Consider the following 19,961-nt stretch of genomic DNA (forward strand, 5'->3'; position numbering starts at 1 on the left):
TTAAAAAGAGATATCCCTGATCTCTTCATAAACTGAAACTTACTAGGTTTGCTTCATATTAGAATACAATAAGCATGCAGGAGCTTTAGGGAAATTACTTTCTGCAGTCATTCTCTTAGTAAGCCTGACGCTTAATCTGCATTTAGAAACCATTAAAAAAAATGAAGTTATTAATAATCTGCTTGTTTAATGATGATTGTGAAAGTGAAATGAAGTTCTTCTTTTGTCTGGCTACTTGGATTTCTTTATCTCACTACCTGGACTGGGTTATTTACAAGATTCTACAAAAGTAGCAATTTATGAAATTATAACCATGTTGGAATAGTTAACCTGACAATAAACCTGCAAAGGAAGAACTATTTTAGAATGTCATGTAAATAAAATTTTATTGAAAAATAATATCTCTGTATGCAGACTTTCTTAGGAATATGAGAAAAAAATATATAAAAAAAATATATATATATAAATATGTATAACAGGAAAAGTCAGTATTTCTACCTTTTTTTATACACATAAGGCAGATAAAATATCTGTAGTGCATATATCAAAACAGCATAAACCCACAAATTTCAAACAACTGCTAAATGTTTCTGTATTGTATATGGTAAGAATTGAACTGTAAAGTTACGAAGTTGGAAGCTGTACATTAGAGAAATAGCACAGCAGTTACATAGCTATCACTGCATGATTGTATGTTTTTATTAAAATATTTAAGTTACTTGCAATTCCTTCTGAAATCACCTAAGTTTACCATACATACTATCTTACAGATTACATGAAACTTGTAAAAGGTATAGGACTTTGCTATAAGAGTTAGTATTGAGCAGCATATTTTTTTAACAGCTAGATTTCAATTTTAGAGTCTTGTTTTAATTTTTTGCTTTAAAAATGTTGCACTTTATCAAAATATATTATGTATCTCAACAATAGTGTTACTTATAAAAAAGAAAGACTTAAATATGTGTTTAATATTAAACACACGAAAATGGCCGGTTTTGGATTGCTGTAGATCTCTGACCTCATTAATAGTATTAATTCTCCATAACACCATAGTTCCCATTACAGAATATGAAAAAAAGAATTCTTTTACAAGCAACTTTAATCAACTACATTTTCAAATCAATGAAAAGCTCTGGGGTGAAGGTCTTTCTTTAATTCACCTCTGAAAGTACTTAAAATATGCAGAGGGATTGCTATTAAAATGTATAGCTACAGGAAACATTTATTTAATTGTGATTTAAAATGTATCATGTTGTCCCACTGAAACAAGATCTGCACTTATAAAATATTTCTAAGACTACATTATATTCCCGTTCATAGCTCCATACCAAATGGAAATTATTTTGCAAGGTGAATTTTTGTGCAATGCAACATTCATGATACTTTTATGGACACAGACTATACACTTTCTCTGGCCTATGTTAAAATATCATTTGCATACCAGTATGATTGAAATACTTGCTTTGGAAAATGCTTGGAAGATATCTGAAAATGCACTTTTAAGACCTTTATTAGCAATTGCTTTTTTGAAGTGTAAAAAGAGTATTGGGTAATGTTCAGTAAAAGCAAAATAAATAAACAAACCACCCCAATATTGACTACAGTCCCCAGGCATCCAAACAGATGGCAACAAATTCAACAATTACTTTTAACTAGACGTACTAAATCCAAGTGCTGTAACACTTTACTTTAGAGGAATTTAGCCAAACCTATTCTCCCTTAACCCCTCCAACCAAATCCATTTGGATTTAACTTGTTGCTAAAATTATCTGTCTTTTGCACCCTAAGACCTGGGTCACAACCTTACTTAGGGACAGGAAATAGTTATCAGGTCACTGAATGGTCAAATGAAAAAGGATTTGAAATGCTTTGGTACTCAGGGGTCTATTCATCCAAAATGACTGCCTTATGTAGTATTAAAAGCTGTGAACGTGGAGTCAACTTGTTTAGGTATTCATTGGCTGAGATGCAGATATCTACACTACCTAGCTTTGGGACATAAAATGTCAAGGAAAGGAGAAAAAAAGAGATGTGGAACCTCAGAAGATGCAAATAAAACTATCTGAACTATTGTGTTACCTTATTTAACAATGAGAAAAACTGGTTTTGAACCTCTCATGACATTTCAGGTGAAATCTCATTCCTGCTGAAGTCATCATTGGGTAATTATTAGCAAAAAGTTGTAAGACTTTAATCTTTCTTATGTGCAGTTCCTTCTAGGTTAAAGATTCGTAAACTAGTAGGCTATGAAAGCACAGGTGATAGCCTACACATTGTATAAAATCCAGTTTTGGAAGTTTGTTGGAACAACCAAACACTCTCTCTAGCTCAGAGACCACATTTAAGTTTGATTCACCAATAAACCACCACAAATTACAACAGTCTGCAAAACAGTGGAGACATGAACAAAGAGATAATAAACAGGCAGGAGAAATATGTGATCAGAAACCTTTACCATGTGAATACAGGTACCCTAAAGATTGAAACCATAGTGAGAATTCATAATATTAAGTTGGTATGTACCTATGGCAAATACCTCCTGTTTGGAAACCAGACAAATAGAAAATCTTTTTTTTTTTTTTTCAGTTGAATGTGAAAAGTAAGAATATTACTAAAAACGTCGTATGTCTAGATAATTTATAAATATTCAGACACTGAAGTGCACTGCATAAATGTGCATAAATGCATGTAAATTATGTTTTACATATTTATTTTTAAACATATACCAGAATTTCAGGATTGCTTCGTTCCACAAATACTGGCAAGATCCTACAGTATCATTGATGGACAGGAGGCTAGAAAATTAGGCACAGACTTTATTTTTTAATTTTATTTTATAATAAGAAACTGGGCCACTAGAACTATGTAACTGAAGCTTGAGTGCGTGCACTGTAAGGCCCCTGCAGTCTTTTACAACTTTTCAGCGTACCGCTGTTGTGAACTGGGTTTGCACTCTGCCAGCAGAGCAGCTCTGACCCATGGAGAGCACTCCTTCAGATCAACACTGCCTCAGGCTTTACTGCTTTCTCCAAGAAGTCTTACATTTCAGGCATCAAGTTGAATTTCTTCTGGAGATGATTAACCCAAACCCATGACAGATTTTTTCCAAGATATCCAACTCCTTATGTTTATTTTATCCTGGCTCTTTTTGGATGTACTGGACACAAGTAACCTACTCATTTTACATGTTAAAGGGCTGGTGGAGAGCCATTAATTCCTTAAAATGAGAAAATAGTTTTATGCGAGAGTTCTGTTGTGTGAGCTCAAACTAAATAATAAGAAACAAAGCCATAGAATTCTGATTTTAAAAGATAGATGCCCTTCCACACTACAGGTTTCTGTAATGCATTTTCATCACATTTCAGGACAGATCTCACATTCTCTGGAAATTCATTGTTCTGTCATTTTTGTCAGTTCTGTGTGGTTTAGAAACTGCTTCCCTAGTGTGGCATACAAATTCAAAGCCTGGGAGATATGTAATAATTGCATTTTACTGTAAACATGCCAATTGAGCTAGTAGAATTGGAACAAGATCATATTTAGAATGTGGTTATTGATCCTTTTCAGATCACAGCTCAATAAAAGATGACTTAATTTAGAAATGGATGTTTACAAACAATGTGCTTCCTGGGGGTTGATGCCATTTCTATTTTTCCATTGAAAATAGCTAATTTTTAAAAGACAAAAACAGCTAACACAAATTATTAGCTGTAGTTAGATGTCTTTTTAAATACTCTTAAATAATAAACAATAGAATATTTAAAGCACAGAAAAAGGTAATATTAGTATACCACTCTACCTTCTCTTAACTCTAATGCAGATATTTAAAAGCATCAGTGATTTGAATCAACATAAATTCATTTAATTACCATATATATTTTTTCTTCAATGTATTCATATTTTATCGTATAGAAAAATCTAAGAAATTAAGCTGATCATTATTTAACAATATTTTAATGTGCTGACATAATTAACTCAAAGGTAACCTTAAATTACCACATTCCAAAGTCTCAATTTCACATTTTTAATTAGCACTAGTAATAATAATCTATAAGAATGTTTTGCAATATTTTTCACTTGAGACTACAAGGAGCTTCATAATTGTGGACTATCAGAAAGCTGGAAAGCAGATGACTAAATGGATCCTTAATATTTATCTTCCAATCATATGACATAATCACAAGATCATTTTACCCCTTATTCTTGTTCCAATATGAAAAATAAATGTTATTTCTACTGACAATTTAAAAAGAAATGAATAAATATTTCCACAATTAAAAGCCACCTGAGAAAGCATAATCTGTTCATTATCAAATTTGTATTGGTGAAATCTGTCTTAACATTATACCCATTACGTTTTCTTTAGTCACCAATGAGCATAAAATGACAGGAAATACAGTACTGCCAACTAGAACTAACAGGTTCCCAAAGTACAGTAAACAGATCTTGACAATATAGTCCAATGCATTTTTAATATAGTTAAACTTCCTGGAATTGGTCATTGTGCACATTCCTGGGTGAAGTTAAGTTGTATTGTTTCCACTTCTTTGAAGTGTATGGTATAGATCTGCCACTGATGGATGTGGATATGACTGAAAATTAAAGTATTATATGTGCCAATAAATCGCCTAATCTACATAGTTTATTAGAACATAGTCTATGAAATTCTGAGAAACTAACCAAATCATATAAAAATAATACTTGGATAGTTTTTTTGGACTCTCAGCTGACCTACTGCATTCTTCTAACTTGCTCTACAGATTGGAATCCAAATTCCCATGCCACTGAACTGAAATTATTTGGATAACCCACCAAAATTGTTGAGGTAGATGGATTAAAGAGGACCCCAAAAGATACATGCCGTTCCCAAAGCTTGTAGCAAAACAATGTGCTAGGCTTCGGGGCTCCTTCTTTAGTTTTGAGCTGCTGTACTGGGACAAAGCACCCACACTGTTAGTTGGAAAAGTAGTTGTCCTTCCTCCGTGTAAACGAAAATGCAGTCCCTGTAATTACAGACCCACAGCTGGCAGAGATGCACATTCAGACAGGACTAATTGGCACTTCCCAAGAAAAGAGGAGTCAAGGATAGATTCTTCCTTCAGTCCCTGATGTACTTTATCCAAAAATAGTCAAGACTATTTTACGTTAAATCAATGACTGAAATAGCCTCCAGGCAACAAGAGGAGAAGCAGTCATAAAGTTTTCTAAAAATATGCTTTGCTGCAAAATAGGAAATAATGAAAATTATCTGCGTTCCTTGTAATGTTTCCAAAATTTTGAGATCTTTGAATTGTCACCATTTACAAAATGCAAAAACCCCTCCAAGAACGTTCAATACAACATTAAGCAGGCATATTTTGTTTATCAGCTAACTGGCACTAACTGAAACTCAACAACCGTGCTGAAAGCATAACCCTATCACACCAAAAAAAGCAGTGTAATATACATAATCCCAGGAAATGTCCAGTAAATCATCAGAAGTGAAAGTACATCAAGTCAGGCTTTCATCTGTCTTCAGGTTTTTGATCAGGCTATGGTATCTTAAGAGAAGCAGTAAACACATATTTACACTTGCATATTCTGTGGTTTACTTTATAAACTAATGAAGTTAATGTCACAACATATAATTACAACTCAAAACTATTATATTTTTAAATAATAGTTTTAATGAACCTGTATTATACAGTGACCATGTTAAATTAATTTTAAAGAAACTGAAACAGCATCTAGACAGAAAGCATTAGGATTACAAAATGCATGTTGATACCACAAATTACACCAGAGAGCAAGTGTTCATAATTTACTTTCTTTTCAAAATATACAAGTAAAAAAAGCATAAGTGCTATGCTTATTGAATTCATGTACCTACTTGTACTCATAGTATATGCATATATATTTGTATGCGTATACACACGTATTGTATGTATATGTATTGACACATACACATATATAGACACACAAATATACACTAACATTTAATTACATTCCCATGGTTGGTGCCTTCACATGTTGCTTGTATTTTTAGATGGTAAATTCTTGTCTGACAGAACAACGTTTCCTATGCTGTTGATGAAGCGTGTAATACAAAGGGGTTTGTCTCTGACTAACTTCTGTATGCTTTTGTGATACACACGTGAAATGATGGTGCCCTGTGGGGATTTTTATAACATCAGTGAGTAAAGAATGACGACTCTTCTAAAATTTTATAAAAAATCAGGATGTCACTCAAGTTTTTGAAGGTGTATTTTCCTACAATATGTATGTCAAATTAGAGATATGGGATTAAAGGTTATGCACGACAACTTTGTTGCGTGATGCAAAACTGTCAATATGATGCAGTAACTTACATAAGGAGGCAAACTATGACAGAATACAATCTTTATCTCAGAAACACACAAGCATCAGATATCAAGCTCATACCTCTTCACCATTTATTTTTATACCTCTAATTTTTTATTCCTTTTTGTCTTTGCATTTTTAAACAGAAACTAAAGACACAATGAAGATGAAAGACATCCATCGTACAGTTTAACTAGATTACCTTTTAAATATTCGCTACCATGATGTGTTCCAGTTTGAAAATCTAAAACTGTTCTAATTGTTTCACTTCCGAGGGCATCCCCTTTCAAAAGTAGTGATTCTGTTATTTAACAGATAACACATGTGTACTTGCTGTTGATGCTATGGCTTCTCTCCCCATTTCCCAATTTAAAGAAATAAAGCAGGAATATTTAGAATGTACTTTTTTTGTTTTGTTTTGTTTTAAGATTTATTTAGTGGTTTATGAAGGAGATGGATTGGAGTTTTCTACCAGAGCACTGACTACCACTCTGTGAAAGTAAAAGGGCTTGAATGGAGGAAGTTTATTTCCACCATGCAATGGACTGTGTTCTCTCTTGACTTAAAATACGATGTCCACAAGATTTATGGATACAGAGTGAAAACATTCCACCTTCTTGTTACAGAAAGAACTCCGATCGCAGAACAGACCCAAAGAAATCCATTCCAGGCAAAAGAGGAAGAAATGGTCAAAAGGTGAGAGAGGGGAAATGGGAAACAAGCTTTTCTGTGAGTGAGGGAAGAAATGACTGATAACACAACTCTGTGAAATTATCATGCAGGTGCTTCACTTTGCAGTAAATAACATGCAAGGTGTCACCAAATTCTAAATTTAGAAACTCTTAGTTCTGTCTGATGGTATCTCACATACACATAAATAAATGCGCTGTGCTGCATTCTGGGTTCTAATTCACAACCGAGTGTTTTCTGGCCATATCATCTGAAGTAGCAAAGCCTTAGGTAGAAGAAAAATTTTATATTCTGGTCAATCAGAAGAGTATTGCTTGTCTTCTTGAAGGCTCAGCAGATTGCATGTAAGCACCCAGTAAGATTGCTGAAAAAAAATCTGTTTATTAGCTGGCCAAAGGAGTACAATCGTCCTTGAAATGAAAGGCAAACAAGAGTGCCACGACAGCGCCTGTCTTTTGATAGCTAATCAGCTACGGTGCCTTCCCTCCGTGTATTCAAAAAGTAATTTCAGTAATATTTAGAACGCTTATATTGGCTTTCCAAAATGAAAAGAAACATCTCCAGGCAGGAACAGATAAAGCAGTGGAAGGAAAGTTAAGCTAAACCTACACTGACTTTAGGGTACTGAGGCTGGTATCAAGCTTATCTCTTTGACATAGCTTTGAACATTCACACTACTGCTTGTAGGCTTTGGGCATCCAGTGTTTTGCAGGCAGTTTGCATGTCCTATTTCTTCAGCATATGATGCATTCTGACACATAAGCATATGCCACAGGAACAGACATAAGACATTGGGAATGCCAAGTCAGGCACATCATATACAAGCTCTCTGTATTCTAGGTAAATGCACGCTTGGATCCAAAACAAACACTTTTCCTCTTCAGAATTCACCAAGAACTGTTTCCCACCAAATTTGAGCACCGGCTTATGAATGTGAGGCAAATTTGGACTTTTAATTTAAGCTAAGTTAATTGACTGAATTGCAGTTCAGGTATACTCAGATTGATTGCACACCTGTCTCAGAAGGGTCCTAATTTCTATCTTCACTCAGTGAATTTTAATATAGTATTATTATTTTTAATTTTACTTTGTGGGATTGGGACCAAATCAGATAGCATAAAAAGACAGAGGTGACAACTTTCTGAGCACACTATTGAGTTGCAAAAGGAATCAAAACAGTCTAAAAACAATGCCTCTGGAGATGCTCAGCTTCTTCCAACAAGGTTATTTTAAATAGAGTTGGCCTTATTCTAATTGTACTGAAACTAAGGAGAGTTTTAACATGAATTTCAACAGTAAAAGAGCTACATCAGTATTTAAAGGCTTTTGTAAGCCAATCATATGCTGAAGATTCTTTTCTTGTCTTCTGTTGAATGATCATTTTTTAGAGAATATTTATGAAATTAACTTCCTAAAAACATGTTAACAAACATCAGGAATTAATGGCTAGCTTGATAAAAGGTGACAAGTGAAGAATTTGAGTGATTTTTAATTTATAAATTTTTATTCTAGTGTTTTGTGTTTCATGCCTCTGTGACATGCTTTTATGTTTTTATGATGATTATTTTTGTGATGAAGACTTAATAATAATAATAACAAATAAATAAATTAGGCACCAGTTCACTATGAATTAATCTCTTGGAACCCCCCTGCCTCCCCAATTAATTGAAACTGAAATGTTTCACTGCTGTAACTTGAGATACCTAGAAACAGATAAGAACTTTAAACTCCTGCCGCCTTCTATTTGTGCATATTGTTTTACATTTCAAGGAATCTTTCTTAAAAGACATTAGAAGACATATATGCTTATATGCATAGAGATAAAGTGAAATGCTTGTTCATACCTTCAAAGTAACCAGCATTTATAGGCTGTGTCTTCCTTGGTGGTTTCAAATGGAGATGTTTATTTTCATTGTTTTTGAACAACGCCAGGCGCACAGCTGGGTCTAGACGAAAAGAACAAGTTAAAATCAAAGGTCAGACCTGGCTCATTTATTCCTTCAAGCAGTTTTTCACCTTTTAGCCACTTAATAAATGAAAATACTTTTAAAAGTAGGTTTTATATTCACAAAGGATTACACTTTCTAAAATAAAGCAACATAAATACATGTGCAACTGAGAGCCAAGGTCACTATTTTGCAGGATTTTAACACTGTTGATCTTTTAGTTAGCTCATCTCCAAATTAAAAATAAATTCTAAAGCATATACTTGCAGAAAATATTAAAAAATCTGATTTTAAAGCTTGAAATTAAAGCAGAAATATTAACAGCATATGCCAAGCATTGTTTCTAAAAGGTTTGGTTCAGAATTATTCAGCAGTCTAAATCCAGTCATTTACGCCTAGAAGTTTTACAGGAGGCAGTTTATTTTTTGAGGCTAAACTTGCAGAAAATTAACTAACCTTCTTCCATGTCCCATCCCTATTGAAATAAAAAATACTCCAAAAATCTATAGACTCATCTATATGCCACGGTATGAAAACTTGATTAGTTTCATAACTATTATTTTGAAAACTTGAAAGATGAACACAGAACTGTCTATAAATATTGGTAATATATGTTCCTAGGTGGGAAAGAACGTTTAATTAACTAATGAATTAAAATAAATTACATATATTAAAAAATAATTAATTAAGCTGAACTAATGGAAAACCACACAGCTAAGGAAAGGTGATTTTCATGCATTATTTCTTATGTGGAGGAAGAATTGTTTGCTTGACATAAGAGGAAAGTAGGAATTTAAGGGAAACAGTGGGTTAGAAAGAATGTGAAAATTCTATGCACAGTGCCGAATAAACCAGTCACTTATTAAAAAAAAAAAGGACCGAGAAGAATGTAGAAACAAAAGCAACGATATAATGATGAGCAAAAGTATATAGGGTTTTTCAGGTATGACACTGAGTATAATAAGATAAGTTACAGCAAGACAAAGGAAAAATCAAAGAAATACGTTTTACATGGTTAAAAGAAGAAAATAGCACAAGCAGACAGTCTCTCAGGAACATCTGAGAAACAATGAGGCAGAAAAGGTTTGTCTACAAAGGTGACTACAAACTGTCTGAAAAGAGTAGAAATTAATAAAGAGGGAAAGCAGAAATAGAACTTAGTAAGAAAGAAGATATGGCAAGGAAAGGATCTAAGTTTTCACAAAGAATGCAAGTGCAGCAAAAATGAGTACGTGAGACACTGCCAGAACAGATAGAGCAGGAAAACAGAGAAGATGGAAAGACTCAAATAGAATTCAGACAGAATAAATTTACATTACTAGATACGTCTGATGCTTTATTTTGAGCTTGTTACATGACCTTGTTGATGTTTATTGAGAGAGCCTGTAAGAGCTTAAAGAGCATCTATAATACTGCAGCAAAGTAAGAAGTTTTTTATTTGTTTTCCTTATTTATGGAAATAAAGGATCAGAATGCCCTGTTAAGTCAGTGGGCAATTTCTTACAAAATTTAACAGCAATTTATAAATTTGGTTTTAACTAGACCTCCATATTTGCAGTAGATGCTTCAGTTACTAACTGATGGAACATAAAGGGATCCCAAGAGCTCCACTTTTCCCCAGCGAATGCTTTCTTGACACAAGCAAGATGACACAGACATACTGTATCTTTGCCTTACAAGCCCAGAGAAGATCTCTAATGGGCTGTGGATACTTTAAGAGATAACACATTGACAAAACGGGTCAAAATGTTATGGTATGCTTGGTCAGCTCACACTGCAGCAGCATTTGGTTGACAGAATGTTCTTAATGGTGCAAACCTCTCACAAAGCAGCAAACTTGAGTAACAAAGGAATCATGGAAAATATGGATGGAAGCAATTTAGGCCATGCCGCCTTCTCAAGGCAGTATCAGCATTACCTTATACTTTGTTATCCGTCTCAAATTGTCTAGAAGAAGCTCTCATCTTGTATGATGATTATACCTTCCAGATTAACCCAGAGGATGTCAGATTTAAAGTCATTTTAACCCACTCTTTCTAACTAGAGTATAAATTCAATGAAACAACACAAGAAGCACAATTAAGAATGATTAACTGCATTTGTTTTAAAGGTACATTATTAGAATGATTCTTATAATGGGATCTTTTTTCACAAACAGGATTACCACACTTTTAGATATTTTCAATGTGTATAGATGGACAAAGTAGGCCTATTTTGGCATGCCTCCCAACTCAAAAATAAATTTGTGGCAACCTAGTGTTCTTCAGGGTAGCAAATTTTTGGGGCAATATATCACAGTAAGATTTGTGATAAAAGTATCTTGGAATAGTAATACATTGTATTTTAAAAGTTCTCTCTGAAATTTTAAGTAACAAAAGTTATAAAAAATATTTTAAGTGAAGTATGACAGTAAGTAAAGTATAAAGTTGTATTTTCTACATTTGTGAGATACATAGCCATATGAGTACTATACATAGATAAAAATATGTAGAATAAATTTTTTGTAATTACAATTTTTCCAACATCCAGCGTACAGTGTTGATATGATAGAGGGTTGATAAAAAGACTTCTAACTTCTACTAGCTTTATGCTAGTTACAAAAAGAGCTTCTTTCTTCAATAGAAGGCCAAAGACAAAGTGACAGAATTGATTTGAAAACTCTCAAGACAAAATGTGATCGAGGATTTCCAAACTATTTTTGATTAACTTAAAATAATTCCTGAAATAACACACTTTTTTCCTATGTGAGTCTATTGAAATTGTTCCAAAATGTTTTTTAAATGTCATCTTGCCTTAATCCAGCCTCCCATGCAATTCTATGACAACTCCAAGCAGTCCAAAGTTAAACTATACCAAGGACTTTTGGGTGAAGTCACATGAACTTATAAGTGCCAACCTAGATTTTTCAAACATTTATTTGTGCACAAGGATATCAGCAGTAAAGAAGGTCCATGAACTGGGAAGCGAGGGAAATGATGGAAATTGTTCTTCTAAGAGATTTCTATCAGAAGATTTATCTTTGAGTCTTTGCAAAATAACTTAAGTAATCTACAGGGATTTAACACAGTGCCAGACTACTTGAATTTGTACCTACCTGGATCACCTCAACCATTGCCTACAGCAATTTTATTATTAAAAATGAGTTCTTTTCTTTATCTAGTCCCAAATGTAGGCAATATTACATAGATTACTTTATAATAGTAGTACTTTTCAGTCTCTGAGTGAGCTAGGGAAATGAACTGCATGTATGCTTTGATGACAAGCAATCAAATATCTTAGATTTCACACAGAGAACTGTGAAAGAGTCCAATAGTTCAAAATCATACAAGTATCTTCCTGGATTCTGGCATACTCTTTTAAATGTGTCTTATTAGACGATGATCTGTGCTGGCAATCTAGGAACCAGGGAGGTAATTTAATGCACATTGCTTGGCTGACTCCAAATATAGAAGATAAGTTGGACAAACACAAGAAATGTTATAGAAACAATATGGAAGGAATAGTTACTGCCTGATCTGGCACCACATTTGCTAAACAACTTCTTGATAATATGTGAAACTGAAAAAATTAAATGACTGTCATTCATTTTTGTTTTGCAATATCTGTAGTTAGAAAAACATAAACATATCTGTGCCAACTTTAAAGAGTTGATAAATCAAAGTAGCACAGTGACAGATGCTTATCTATAAGACAATTCAATTTGTAAATTAATTTGGAAGAAAGACCACATTTTGTTCCGTAATTGAACAGCAATTAGAACTCCAACTCATCCATGGTTGGAGTTTCCAGATGATATTGCTACGTGGAATACGCAACAACAACAAAAGTATCTTTCTTTCTGCTACTACGAAAAAATAGATTAGTGGTCATTTATGTAATGTGTAACAAGGAATAATAATATCCCTCAGATTTTTATTCCAACTGTTGTTAATTCAACAAATGAATGTTGTATAGTCAGATATCTGGTTTGGGGTTGTGGGTTTTGAGGGGGGTGGACTGGGTATTTTTTTCTTTTATTTTTCTTTTTTTTTTTTTTAACTAGTATTGCATTGCTGTCTTAATTTCTAAACTAGAAAATATTTGCTTACCTCTCTGAAATATATTTATTATTGTGTTCTGGTTCTACAAGCCAAGGCCTGCTCTGGCTGCTTTCACAAGCTTATGCTGGCAGTCACTGCCAAGAGAGCTTTCCTTTGGAGAGGAAATGGTTAAACAAGAAGTAATACAGCAGTGTAGGAGAGACAAGCTGAAAGCAAGATGAGGCTTCCAGCCATCTTAAAAGAAAAAGAAGTTAGCTTTTAGAGGCTAATATAAAATCCACAGAAGCAAGAAAATTCAAAGTTAAGCAAGAAATTCTGTACTGCTGTGCCAAGACATCTTTAGGAAGCCAGGATTATTATGAGTCATAATTTTTAAGCACAGTGAGGTGCATTAATGTCTGCTGTATTTAGATTTTTAATTAGAATTTCTATAGCATTTTATGCAACCATGATAAACAGGAATATTTCTGACTTTATGCCAGTTCTACTTGGCTGCAAAATTTCTGGTTTCTTGCCCACAATTTTTGTATTATCTTACTGTAGAGTAAAAATAGTTGAAGCAGACACAGTCTACATTTGGTATCGTTAAAATACAGGCCACAACTTTATTTAACTACATAAACAAGCATACATAACTGTAGTGGATTAGGGCAAAACAGGCCTTAAGGCCATTAGTTGGTGGGACTGGTCTACTGCAATATAAGCATTGCCTGAATCACTCCCTATTATAAGGTTATGCTACTTTAAGCTCTTCTTTGTAACATAAACCACAGGATTCAGTGCACTTGCTAGTATTTTCCATATTTTTCTCACTACTGAGAAGGTATGTGGCCAGACACATGAGGTAAGATACTTCTCAGTTACTTCTACATATCTTCACTTTAACTATACCTCATCCAGTCACTCTAGCTTTTGTGTCTGGGCAATGAAGAACTATAAGTGCTTTTACAGTGAGATTCAAGTAGCCTGTTTTTGAATTATATTTTAGGAGGAAATTAATAGCATTTAAGGTGGCTATTTCTTTCCATAAAGGAATGCAGATGACTAGCTCAGATGTGGACTTCTATAATTAACCAAATGAATCCCATCACTGTTTCACTAGGAGAAGACAAATGCTTTAGATGGAAACTGAAAAAGAATAAATGCCCACACATGAGGATGTTAAGAATTGAAGCTGTTCAAGACTGTCCAGTCCAAGTTCCAATCCAGCAGATGTCTTGACTATATTAAAGAGCAATTCCAAAACTGTCTGAATGAAGGCTGATTTAAAACCTTGTATTTGTGAACCTCAGGCCTAAGGCAAAGGAGTTTGATAGCCTATGGAAGCAGAGAGCATACTCTGACAGGCCATTTGTTCCTACAAAACCCATCAGTAGCTTAGCATTACTGGCAACTGATAAGAGCATTACCATGGAAGAGCTCAATAGCACACAAAATATGTTTGGGATGATGCTGAAACCTTAGCATAAAAACTATCAGCTTATTTGTTAACAGCTTATAATTTATTTATATCTAGAACCTTTAGATGTTGTTGTTGCTTTGCTTTTTGTCAGAACTTAAAAGTTTTGCTTTAAATTCAGACATATAGTAGAAAATGGATGTAACATGGAAAACTGCTTTTTTACACCTTATAATTCACACTTTAAGTGGATGCAGGCTACTTATTTTCTAGTGGATAGGAATCTGTACCACTAACAGAATTATTTTATTGTAGTTAGCATACCTTCGACTATTTTAAATCAGAAAGCTAAAAAGGAAACAGTTGTAGTTACAACACTGAGGATCCAGAAATTCAAATGAAAGAACAGAAATAATACTACTAAAAATAAATCCTACAAGATTTCATACACAGCTTCAGTAAGTACAAGACAGATGAAGCTCATTTCAGAGGAGATGAAGGTGACAGAATGTTAATTTCTATGGAACCATTAAAAGACAATGTTGACATAGAATCATAGAACCATAGAATGGTTAGAGTTGGAAGGGACCTTAAAGAATCAAGTTCCAACCTCCCTGCCATGGGCAGGGACACCTCCCACTAGACCAGGTTGCTCAAAGCCCCATCCAGTCTGGCCTTAAACACTTCCAGAGATGGGGCATCCATCTACTTATTCAGATGAATTTCAATCAGCTTTTAAATATTAGACGGGAAAAAGTCTCTTATGGAATTCCTGCTTAGGTAGGGTTAAACTTAAAGCAATGGCCTAAGATTGTGACCTTTCTCTCTCTCTCTCTAGTTATACTGGAATTGTAAGTATTCTAGCATGAGCTGTACCACATAGAGATCCAAGAAAGATACTGGCAGCCTAATGGATCTGGTTACAGTTTCCTGATCTGGAGCTGGCTGGCCTCAGGATAAGGTATATCTATACTCTAATTTAAATGCTGAAAGACACTCTGTTCAACCAGACTCTCAACAACACCCTGACTTGCTCTCACCACTTCAGAGGAAGTAGCTGATGTAAAACACTATTATATACATGGAGATTCTTCTCACATGGGGAATATTCCATCAGGATTATTTTTTAGTGCAACAGCTGACTTTTAGTCTATTTGGTCCTTACTGACCAAGAAGAAATGACTTTGTCAGTATGCTGTATAAGAAAGAATAGTTGGGTTGATAATCTTTATACTGAAAAAGGATTGCATGTCCAAAATTTTCAGTCATATTTTTTGGTTCTGGAAATTATGCTTTCTGCTTATCTGAAAAAAAGACTATGATTTTAATGACTGCCAGAGAACTCTATACCAGAAAATTATATATACAGGTTATTTTTTGCTTGCTGTAGTAGAAAGACAAAAAATTCCTATATGAGGTAGTGTCAAGAAGAGAAAATCTGAACCTATAAAAACAATGTGCAAATGTTTTGTTAATTTTTTCAACACGAGTCATGTACTTGGAGGATATTCCAAGTGATACATTAAAAAGCTCAACACACATATGCCATACTGAATAACCTGAACAAAGGGAATAGAAACATATTTAAAAAAATGTATTAGAAATACAACAAAAATAGGATAGCAAATCTGATATTCTCAATCAGACATTTATGACTGGATCAATTACTACTAACATAAACCAGAAAGCATATGGAGAAAAGATGACATAAACTAGTAAATTCTATTCATTAAAAAATGATACACAGGCCACCAAATGGAACATATGTAAAAAACTCAGCTGCACACCAGATATTTCCTTAAGTGGTTTTTTTTTGGTTTTTTGTTTGTTTGGGTTTTTTTTAGGTAACATAGTAGGGCATCATGGGAAGCTATCAAGACCTAAATAGAATCACTTTAACCACCATAATCCATTTTTTCTCCTTTCCATACCAAAAAAGCACAGTTTGTTGATTACATGCTGCTCTCTCCTTTTTTTCTTTTTTTTTCTACCAAGAGATCTTTTTTGTCATGATATTTAAAGTAGAGAAATTACACAGAAAAGCATTTTTCTTAACTTTATCTGTAGGCTACATTTTTTCCTTTCCAAGAGCAAAATGTCTTTCAGTATTTTCAACACTTAATACAGAAGAGATTTGCAAAGTTATACAAATTAACTGTAGCTTGGGATACAATTTAAAAAAATTAAATGTAAATAAAAGTACACTCTCCAAAGACCATTTAAAGTTAGGTCCTATCGTGAACCAGGTTCTTACACATGTGAAAGTTTCTTATACTAGCAGTATTTTACTAATATATTAATATTTTTCTTAATGTATTGTCATGGTTTATGCACCCCTCTCAAACCAGGACACGTATTCCATTAACATTTGTATTAGCATACTGTACTAACAGTTGATGATTCTAAGAAAGGTTCATTGACATAGGAAGTATCTGTGAAGAACCAGAAGAAAATTACAGAGAAGCTGGATAAGTGTTATCTATTTCTACAGTGAATATTTACTATAAAAATATTATTTCATTTCATATTTATCAAACTGTCATTTTCATAAACAGTTCTTGTACAAGTCAATAATTTTGACCTGAGATTCCCCCAAGAGAAAAATATAAGCACAAAATGCAGAAATATAAACTTCACATCTAGAAAAAGATACATGAACAAAAACAAATTTCTGTTTAACATAGCTGTCAAATATTCAACTTAAAAATCCAGTAGAATGCTTTTTAGAATCTGAATATTTTATCACTGGAAATAATTTATTTCTTTACAGAGATTTAAACTGAGTTATTTTTCCTGAGTCACACAACACCTTTATTCAAATCAATGTTTAATGTTGTGTGTAAGCAAACTTTTTAAAAGAGAAACACTATTTTGAGATTTAAGAATAGAAACATTCCATCAATAGAACCATTTTTAAACTTTTAACTTACCTAATTTTTTATTACTGTATTTTTTGGGCTTCATTTTATGGGCCCTCTTCAGCATTAGCTGTGCAGTAGAAATATCCTTAAAACCCCTAGGGGAAGAGAATACCTTACTAAACATTTCACATATATTATGTTACACCAACTGCATATTATTGTATAACGCACTTTTCAAAAAGAATACAAGTGCATAGAACTCCTTAGGCATCATATGAAACTTTCTGAATTGCGCAGATAGCTGCAATGCTTAACATCACATTATTGTAAATTCTTAAGATGGTTGCACAGACACTTGTAAAGGTAATTACAATAATTTTCACTTTGGTAGAAAACAGAGATTCTTGAAAGGTGGAACTTAAAAAAAGCAAGCAACAACAGCCAACCTATACCTATTCCTGGAAGTTGCTACGTAAGCAAAATAGTTTAACATACCATTCTTCTGAAATTTTCTCTTCTTTTTCAGACATGAATGAAAATGGCTTTTTTTCTTTCCAGTCAGAGAGCTGTGACAGTGTTCCGTTTCTTGATCTGAAAACAAAGTATAAGAGTGATACTGAAAGGTGGGTAAATAAGAAAGGTTCTCAGTGACTATTTTGCAGCCTTTGTTATTCTGCAAATTGTTTGTGCTTTTTAAAGGCACTTTTGAAGCTTGGAAACAATACAAAAAAATCTATTTTAATGCTCCAGGAAGGCTTTATCTTGGAGAGTAATAAAAGTCTGCCATCAATTTGAAATGTTTATGTTTCAATTACTTGAAGCATATTTCTGTCCTTTCTCTCCAAAAGAATGCAGCTGTGTAAGAAATCCCTTTTAATCTTTATCTAGTCTTACAAATCTCTATTTCAACATCTATGTTATGATATACATTAAAAATACAAGTTTTATGATTTACAGACAAACCTAGATAAATAAAAAACTGCATATATATTTTTATATTCTTAATTCCAGTAGTCAATGAAAAATAACCACTGAATTTTATATATTTAGTTTTAACAAGTAAATACATTTTAACTCTAGTAATATTATATTAACCAAAAGTAGCAAAAGCATCAGAAAAGAGTCTCAAGTTCTTCTGATTTCTGTCAAGTCCAAATGAACTAAATATAACAGAGAAAATATATTGTTTAGCTTACCTGCTATGAAAGTGGATATTTTCTGCTGAATATAAATATGGTCTGTTAACACACTGCCAAACATCTTGTGGTGACAATGGCAAACTATTTGAATGTTCACTGGAATTTGAAGGCCTAGAATACTTTTAAGTAAGAGAAAGAAAAAGAATGCAGTTGATGATTCCTGCAAGTTTGAGTTTAAAATGTAAAACTGTACGAGGGTTTGCAGAGTGTGTTAATATAACAGAAAATGTTCTTAATGGTGATATGCCCATTACAGACCTTACCTTCAACTAACCAAATAGGGCAAAAAGGTGACTTTAATAATACTTAACATCCCCAAATATAATGAATTAAACATATATAAGACTCCCTTCTTTTAATTGTAGGAAATAAAACATTAGTAATACTACGCTTACAACAAGAAGAGAAAACCCTACCAAAACAAAAAGCTAAAACTTCAAAGTTTATCAAATAACTAGCAGACATTACAGTTCAATGACCTTTAGCTGTTCTGAAAACATTCAGCTGTTGTCATATAATGCAGATCATAGTATTTTTAAAATAGTGTGTCAACTAGCAATTTTTAATCCATTGCCAAATGTACAGATGAAGCACATCATCTTTTTTTCTGCTACTGTGAAGCAAAGTGTTGAAATAAATCCAAAATAAAGAAAAAACTAAGCAAATGAAAGAAAATCTAAAAGAAAAATTGCATCTGGAGATGAGGAGGAAGTCTGAGACTTCTAAAAGTAATTATGTTTTTCAAGTCAATAGATTGTCTTATTAATCACCCCGGAATAGCATATCCTTAAGGAATGAAAAAAGACTGAAGAGTAAGAAGTTTCTGTGACATGTTACCTTTGGCCAGTGCAGCTGGTTTGAGAGCAGGAGTGTTTTTGAAGGGAAACGGGTGGAATCTAGAGCTAGCCATTCCTTCTCTAACGCAGCCTGCATGAATGGGTAAAGTCAAATAGTGCACTGATATAATCAGTTTAGTTTTGATAACTTTTGCAAAGTCTCTTTCAAATTGTCTTGCATACTGTTTCAAGTGTTTTCAAGTCGTATATCAGAACTGCCACCTGCAGAGCAATTGCACTTAAAACACCTTTGGAGATGCTGTGTTGTACTGTTTTATTTTAAATAAACCAGATTAATAGTATTTGTGGGCTGTGGGTTTTTTCTGGGTTTTTAGGTTTGTTACGTTTTGTTTTTTTAAATAAGATGCACCCTCTCCTTCTCTGATTCTTGTAATATTACCCCAACATTGTTAGTAAACACAAGTTATTTAAAAAGACTGCCAAACTGAAAAAATACAAACCTAAGCTACTTAAAGGCCTAAAGAACATGAACAGCTTTGTTTGCTGTCTTTGACTAATTGAATATTTTATATCCAGATGTAGGTGCCCGATTCTGTCAGACTTGCTTTTGTTGAGTTGAACTGAATTGGTGAATAGTTTTCATTGAAATTTGGGGCTAAAAATGTGAATGTTATATGTACTTATTCCTTC

The 19,961-nt window shown here is 33.4% G+C and overlaps 1 protein-coding gene across 1 annotated transcript in view; it reads right to left on the minus strand.

Moving 5' to 3' along the window:
- Positions 1–19,961, minus strand: part of LRRIQ1 (leucine rich repeats and IQ motif containing 1) — a 113,956-nt gene that overhangs the window by 36,054 nt on the left and 57,941 nt on the right. The window contains exons 19-22 of the mRNA XM_074168290.1: positions 18,472–18,593; positions 17,771–17,866; positions 17,345–17,430; positions 8,874–8,975 (exon numbers count right to left, since the gene is read on the minus strand). Coding sequence (XP_074024391.1) covers positions 8,874–8,975; positions 17,345–17,430; positions 17,771–17,866; positions 18,472–18,593 — 406 coding nt within the window. The remainder of the gene's footprint in view (positions 1–8,873; positions 8,976–17,344; positions 17,431–17,770; positions 17,867–18,471; positions 18,594–19,961) is intronic.

Source organism: Numenius arquata, chromosome 2 (genome assembly GCF_964106895.1).
Source record: "Numenius arquata chromosome 2, bNumArq3.hap1.1, whole genome shotgun sequence".
NCBI classification, from domain to species: Eukaryota; Metazoa; Chordata; class Aves; order Charadriiformes; family Scolopacidae; genus Numenius; species Numenius arquata.